At 60.5% G+C, this 7,686-nt stretch overlaps 1 protein-coding gene across 1 annotated transcript; it reads left to right on the top strand.

Annotated features, from left to right (window-relative positions):
* Positions 1-3,287: 3,287 nt before the first annotated feature.
* Positions 3,288-6,196, top strand: HSPB1 (heat shock protein family B (small) member 1). Its single transcript, XM_036395414.1, has 4 exons — positions 3,288-3,770; positions 4,575-4,870; positions 5,563-5,626; positions 5,845-6,196. Exons 1-4 carry the CDS (start codon positions 3,706-3,708, stop codon positions 6,002-6,004), a joined length of 585 nt encoding a protein of 194 aa, XP_036251307.1. The 5' UTR covers positions 3,288-3,705; the 3' UTR covers positions 6,005-6,196.
* Positions 6,197-7,686: the final 1,490 nt, after the last annotated feature.

Genomic DNA, 7,686 nt, shown 5'->3' with positions numbered 1-7,686 from the left:
GGGGTCCCCCTGTGCTTTTTTTTGGGTTTGTTTGACTGTTTTTTAGCACAAGAGCATCCCGGGGAGGTGGGCGGGAGAGGGGGCAGGCTCAGCTGGAGGGTGTGATGCCAACCAGAGGTGAGCAAGGCCCTGTTTCCCCCAGCAAAGTTGTCCCCAGGGTGTCACGGGGCACAGGGGCTCTGCAAAACATTTTGGGGTCCCCCCAGACCTGAGCACACGCCGAGCCATGGATGAACAAAGCCGGCAGCACCTGTAATTCTCTTCCCAAGCGAGGAGATCCAGAGTAAAACGCTGCTTGTCCCAGCTCAGGAGCCGGCCCTGGCACCCACCCACCCCCCCAGTTTGGGGGGCACCCCCGGGAGGAGGGAGCTGCAGGGCTGGGGCTGGGCAGGGGGTGCATCCAGACACCCTCTGGCGTTGGCATGGCCTGCCCCACCTCTGGGCTCACAGCCTCCTCTCCCCTCCTGCTCTGGGGAAAAGTGGCTTCTTTTTAAACTCAATTATGGGAAGAGAGAGGCAGGAGGGTCCCGGGCTTGGCCTGCCGCCCGGCTTTTGCAGGATTTTGCTGATTTCCCAAAAAAAAAAAAAAAAGAAAGAAAGTCCCCAGGCGCTGAGGACAGTCGTGGCCCCCGGGGCTGGTGTTTAATGCCGGTGGCCCCGCGTTTTCCGGCTGGCTGGAGCAGGACAATGGGGATGAGCCTCCCTGGGTGGGAGAGCAGCTGCCCGGACTAACCCGCTGCCCCTGGATGCAAAGCCAGGCTCCGGCGCTGGTTTCCAGCCAGCCGGGGTCGGGAGGATCCTCTGGGGTCCAGCTCAGCCTCGTTAGCCGGGGCCTGACGAACCAGAGGAGCCGAGAGGACAGAGATGGGAGCAAAAGGGCACTTCAGGGTCAGCCTCCCAAACCTGGCATGTCCTGGCTGAGGATTCACCAGCCCTTGGAGAAAAATCCCAGGAGCTGGGCAGTGATGGGTGGCAGCCCCTGGGTGTCCCAGCCACCCACCCGAACAAGCAGAGGTGTTAGAGATGGGGTGAACAGGTAAGGAGGGGACACACGCTGGTGGCACTCCGTGGTGCAGCTTGTCCCCACGTGCCAGCCCTGGGCAGGGTGGCAGCGCTGGATGCGACTGTGGCAGGAGGAGGAGACAAAAGGTTCTGCTCTCCTGGAGCCTGGGGAGATCGGAGGACACGAATTCCCCCAGCATCCCCACAAACCCTGAGCCACGCGCTCCGAAAACCACCCCAGCAATTCCAGCTGCTGCCCCACAGCCCCCGGCCCCCCACCGCCCCACGGGGAGCTCAGAGCGGCCGCTGGAGCCCCCACCCTGCTGGGCCATGGGGGAATCCCCTGACGAGACCCACACCCGAGCCAGCAGCGGGGATTTCCCTGCAGCCCCAGCCCTGCAGCCCCCGTGGGGCCGCGGCTCCCAAAGACCCGAGCCCCGCCTGCAGCGGCGCCGCGGAGCAGCCAGCACATCAGGGAAAAATTCCAGTCTTCCTCTTTTACAGTCTCTGTCTCCTGCCGGGAGGGAGCCAACTGGAACAAATACTCTGTAGAAATACTTCAGTATTTTCCTGTCGCGCGTGCGCTCTCTCTCTGGGTTGTGAGTACAGCTGTAGATGCCGTGAGCTGGTGCAATTATAATAAATATACAGTATATATTGTAAATTACCCTGCTGGGCACTGAGAGGTTTCTTCCTGCCAGGAGCACGGCAGGGTTGTCCTGCTCCTTCCCTCCGGCTCCCCGCGGATCCATCCTGCTCTTCCCTCTCCCTCCATGTGGAGCAGCACCGGGAGTTTTGTGTCTGATCCCTCCGAGGACCCTGCTGTGTCTGTGGGGGTCCCTCTGCATCCTCCCTGGCTCCTTGCCGTGCTCCTGGCTCCCTGCATCCTTCCCTGCATCCCTCCCATTTGTCTGCCAGCTGCCATCCATCCGGCCTGCATCCCTCCCTGCATCCTCACCTGCATCTCTGCCTGCATCTCTGCATCCCTCCCCTCTCTCCCACATCCCGGCATCCCTCCCATTTGCCTGCAACTCTCCCATCCATTCCACACCTCTCTCGATCCCTCCCATCCTTCCCTGCTCCTCCCTGCGTTCCTGCATCCCTCCCATCCCTCCCATTTCCCTGCAGCCCTCCCTGAATTCCCACCTGCCACCCTTCCCTTCCTCCCTGCATCCCTCCTCTGACCCCTCCCCTCCCTCCCAGCATCCCTCCCTGCATCTTCCTCTGCATCCTTCCCTGCCTCCCCTCCATTTCCCTGCCTCCCTCCTTGCATCCCTGCCTGCATCTCTCCCCTCCCTCCCACGTCCCTTTCGTTTCCCTGCATCCCTCCCACTCCTCCCCTCTGCAGTGCCCCATCTTCCCCTGGTTCAACCCCTCAGCCTGCCACAGCCCCCAGGCCCACATGGCTCAGCCCCCCCTGCAGTCCCCTCCAGTCCATCTACCCCCCTAGAGCCCCCCTAACCCCATTATCACCCCCAAATTTCCTGCTGCTCCATCCCCCCCTACTTCTGAAGGTCAGTAATTCACACACTGAGTGTGTCAGGGCTCAGGTGCCCCCCACCTCCCGTCTTCTCCAGGGCAAATCTGGGGCCAGAGGGGAGCTGGGCCCAGGTGATGGGGGCCCAGAGCTGCCAGCCCTTCCCCAGGATGGGAGCCTGGGCTCTGAGCCGACATGGGAACCCCTTCCTGGGTGCCAGGGGTGTGGAGAGACTTGGATGAGAGGATCCCCTTCCAGCCCCTCAGTCCCTCTGCCCCCCTAGAGCCCCCCTAACCCCATTATCACAGCCAGCCCCCAGTCTCCACTGGCCCCCATCAGGTCCTGTAAGCCCCCCCCCAACCCCCACAGGTCCCATTGGCCCCCAGACCCTCACCAACCCTACAAGGGCCTCAGGGACCCAATTCCTGGGCACTGGAGCAGCCCAGCTTGGTGCTGGGGCTTCCTACCACAGTGCTGAGCACTGGAGCCACTGGAGTCCCACAGGGCTGGGGGGCTCTGGAACCTTCTGGAAGGTGGGTGACCAGGAGCTGGGGGGTGACTGGTTGCTGGGGGGTTCTGGAACCTTCTGGAAGTTGGGTGACCAGGAGCTGGTGAGCTCTGGAATCTTCTGGCTGGTGAGTGATCGAGAGCTGGGGGCTCTGGAACCTTCTGGCCTGTGGGTGACCAGGAGCTGGGGGGTGACCAGGGCCTGGGGGGCTCTGGAACCTTCTGGCAGGTGGGTGATCAAGAGCTGGGGGGCTCTGGAAGGTTCTGGCAGGCGGTGACACAGCACAGGGCCACTCAGAGCCTCCCGCACTGACTCATCCGGCCATTCCCGAGGCGCTGGCCCAGCCCCAGCCCCTTCTCACGCTGCACGGGGCCGCATCCTGGGGATCGTTTTCCGGGCAGGCAGGCGGGAGAGAGGCCGGGAGCGGCTCCAAGGGCCATCCATCACTCCCAAGCAGGCCGAGCCTCTCCCGATGAAAGGAGGACGGACATTCCCTTGGCAGGGGGGCCCTGCAGGCTGCCAGCCCCCTCCCCGCACACCCACCCGCCCACCCTCTGCGGCTGCGTGCGGCCGCCCCAACCCCGGGACAAGCTTCTGGTCCCTTCTGCGGGGCTGCCGCGATTTCCATTAATAGCCAGCTGAGCAGCCTGGCTAAAAATAACCCCGGGCCCTCTTCATAAGGGCCGGACCGCCTCCACCCCGGGCAGCCCCGCACGCCATGGCCGAGCGCCGCGTCCCCTTCACCTTCCTGCGCAGCCCCAGCTGGGACCCCTTCCGTGACTGGTACTGTGAAACGTGCATGCGTTTTATGATTGGCTTTTCGCAAATATCGAAATGAATGTTATATGTGTTGTGTTAGAAATTAATGCTGTATTAATTCTCTTAAGTAGTGTGTTAAATATAGTTTTAGGTTATAAAAAGTGTTAAAATAGAAACGATGCTATGTAGGATGCTTTTTTTAAAGAAAGGACTTGCAGTGAGATAGCAGCCACAGGACACCTGAATCTTTCAGAGAAAAAGAATTTATTGCCCCATTATCAGGAGAAACGAACGTCTTCCTGCCTTGAAGGCACTGTTAGGACTCTGAGGAAGAAGTTGATGATGACCAGACAGAATCCTGTATTCGAATGGATTTATGCATCATGTATGAAGTGTACAAATATGCAACAGGCTGTTGCTTTTAAGGGTTAATCCTTTGTTAACGGGTGTCCTTTTTCGGGCTTCTACTGCCAAGAAAAAGGTACATGGACGTCCGTAACTCTTTGTATTTATTGTCTCATATTGTCCTAATTCAATTTCTCCAAATTATTATTACTCTAATCGTATTATTATTTTTTATAACCATTTTATCCGAACTCTTTCCCCACCGGAACCCAAGAGAAAGGTTTCCTGGGAGTCCTCTGCTTTTAACCCCTGTGTTCTCAGAGGCGTATCCATGTCCCCAGTGGCTGCACCAGGTGCCAATACTCAAATCTGAGCACCCATTGGTTTGACCGCAGCATCCCAAAAAAACTCACTTCCTTTCAAACCACGACACTATTAAACTTTTAAAATTTTAAAAAACCAAGTGGTTGGCCTTTTTCCCAGGTACCATGGCAGCCGCCTGTTCGACCAGTCCTTCGGGATGCCGCACATCCCCGAGGATTGGTACAAGTGGCCGAGCGGCAGCGCCTGGCCCGGCTATTTCCGCCTGCTGCCCCGGGAGAGCGCCCTGATGCCGGCGCCGGGCTCGCCCTTTGGGCAGGCGCTGAGCCGGCAGCTGAGCAGCGGCATCTCCGAGATCCGCCAGACCGCCGACAGCTGGAAGGTCACCTTGGACGTCAACCACTTTGCACCCGAGGAGCTGGTGGTGAAAACCAAGGATAATATCGTGGAGATAACCGGTGGGTGCTGGGGTGGCGCTTCCTGGATGGGGGAGCTGCTGTCCTGGAGCTTGATGGGTGGAAAAGGGTGGAATAAGGGAAGGAAGGAAAAGCAGAAGGAAAGGAGAGACGAAAAAGGGAAAGGGAAAGAGAAAATCGAGGCAGGGAGGAAGGCCCAGCATTACAGCTCAGTCTCAGGGTGCACTCAGTGCAGAGACCCCCCCAGCCCCACACATTGACCCCTTGCTGCTGTTCTGGAAGGACACAGGGAGCCACAGAGGGTCCCGGGGGTGATGTGGGGTGTCGTGAGGCCTGCAGCCCCCACAGCAGCCTGGATGCTGCGACAAAGCCCAGATCTCTGGCACGAGGCCAGGATGTGCTTCCTGCCGGGTGAGGGCGGGCCTGACAGGAATGGGGGCAATTCCCAGATGAATTCAGGGAGAGGGGATTGCTCAATCTCCAGCCCTGCCAAGCTGTGGGGCCGGCTGGACACTGTTGGGCCCCTTTGGCCACCCCCAGCTCCTGGCACTGGACTTTCCTCTGCTTAAATTTGGGGGATGCACCCGGGGTGGCCCTGCAGAGGGTCCCCCCAAGTTGCTCCAGGCTGATATTACGGCAAAAGCCCCAGGATGGGCAGAATCAGCCCCTCACAAGTGTTGGGGTGGGGCAGGAAGGTTCACGCCCAGCCATTGAGAGGTTTTGTTTCCTTGCAGGCAAACACGAGGAGAAGCAGGATGAACACGGCTTCATCTCCAGGTGCTTCACCCGAAAATACACGTGAGTACCAGGGAGGAGGGGAGACACCTGGTGCAGCCCCGATGTCTTTGGGGACGTTTTCCCACCCACCCACACCCTCTAAAGCCCACTGGCCAAACTGGGAATGCTGCTCAGCCAAACTGGGAGTGGGAGAGGCAGCGATTTGGGGCTGAGCATTGCATCCCTGGGTTGATGCTGCAGCCCTCACCTCCCTTTCCCTCTCTCCCCTCTCCTCCCAGCCTTCCCCCTGGTGTGGAAGCCACGGCCGTGCGGTCCTCGCTGTCTCCCGATGGAATGCTGACGGTGGAGGCCCCCCTGCCCAAACCCGCCATCCAGTCTGCCGAAATCACCATCCCCGTCACCGTGGAGAGCCAGGCCAAGGAGCCGGCCAAGAAGTAGGCGGCACCGAGGAGGAGGAGACGGAGGAGGAGGAGGAAGAGGAGAAGCCGCCGCTGCTACGCCCGCCCCCAGCTGCCCCCTCACACCCACCCCCTTTTTACTGTTGATTTTGTACTCGCCCTGCCACTGAGTGCCTTGAATAAATGTGAAGGAACCGACAGAATCAGCCGGAATAAAAGCTGGTGAAATAAACCTGTCCTTGTGGCGTGTCTGCCCCCTGCCCCTCGGCTGGGCCACTCCTGTGGCAGCTGCACCGGGACCAGAGCACCGGGACGGGGCTGCCTGGGGCCAGAGGGGCCAGCAGGGCCCCCGAGCCCTGCCCAGCACTGGGGTCTGTAACCCAGGGCTCCACATCCCCGCTGTTCTCATCCCAAGTGTTCACAACCTGGGGTCGATGTCCCTGACCTGCACACCCTGAGTCTCCCCACCCTGGATGTCCCACACCTGGGTCTCCTTCATCTTAGCTCTCCATATCCAACTCCAGCATTCTGGGGGCTTTACATCCCACGTCTCCAACATCTCTGGTGTTCACATGCCAGGTCTCCAACATCCCTGTCTCAGCATCCCAGTTTTCCACAATCTGGGTCTCCTACATCCCACGTGTCTCCAGTCCCAGATCTCCTCCTCATCCCTGCTCTCCCACGCTCAGGGTCTCCACATGCCCTATTAGAGAATATTTGGGGTTTCCACACCTCAGTGTCACCATCCTGGGATGCCTGAATCCCAAAAAACAAGTGCACAAACACCCCCTTTAGGTCAGAGGGCAAATAGGGGCTTCATGGGCAAGAACCCACCCCAGCAGTGCAGCCCCTTGAGCCCAAGCCCTGCCCCCAGTGCTCCCCCTTCCTTCCACCCCACTGTCTGAGGGGCTGGGGGTTCAGCTCAGGGGCTGCAGCCTCCCTGGAGGCTGGAGAGGGGCTGGGTTGTGGCCCTGGGGCCATTTGGCCCCGGCTGGCCCCGTGTCCCCTGTGCCCTCCATGCCCCCGGGGCTCTGGGCAGGACTGGCCCTACATGGCCGAGGTCAGGCCCACGATGTCCCCCGATGTTCCCTGCTCAGTCAAATCCCACTAATCCCCCCTGAGTCATCCCTGGCCGACGCTGACCTGGGAGGAATCCTGCAGCTGCGAGGCCCCTCTCCGAGCTCGGGGGGCTCCCTGTGCCCCCGAGCCCCTGTCCCCCACCCCCCTGCCCGGCAGCCGGGGTGTGATGAGTTTGGCAGGTCTCAGGCAGATCCTGGGGATCAATGGGATCAATTCCCAATCCTGATGATCAATTCCTGCTGTTGGGGGTCACTCCTGTGCTTGGGGGGGGAGGGGGTTCCCGTTTGGGTGTGAGGCTTTTCCAGCCCAAGCCTCACTCCAGGGGAAGAAGCCCCCGAGGAGCATCCCCAGCCCCCTCCCCTGTCCCGTGGCCTCACCACGGTGACTTTTGCTTCCCGAAAAAAGCCGAGGGTGGAGGCTGCGGCCAGGCCACGGCGCTGGGACGGGGTCGGGGTGTCCCTCCCTGTGTGGGGGTGCCCTGTGAGCCCCCAGCCCCTCCCGCTCGCAGCCCCTGCCGAGAGTGTGGGTGCCGCAGCCCCGGATCCCTCGCAGGGCGCTGAGTCAAGGCACATTTTCTGTTTATGGGTTGGCGGGGAGGGGAATATTTTTACAGCGTGAGTCACCGCGCGTGTGGCTGCGAGC

This window comes from Molothrus ater, chromosome 21 (assembly GCF_012460135.2).
Source record: "Molothrus ater isolate BHLD 08-10-18 breed brown headed cowbird chromosome 21, BPBGC_Mater_1.1, whole genome shotgun sequence".
In the NCBI taxonomy this organism is placed as follows: domain Eukaryota; kingdom Metazoa; phylum Chordata; class Aves; order Passeriformes; family Icteridae; genus Molothrus; species Molothrus ater.
This window is presented reverse-complemented; position numbering and strand designations above follow the sequence as displayed.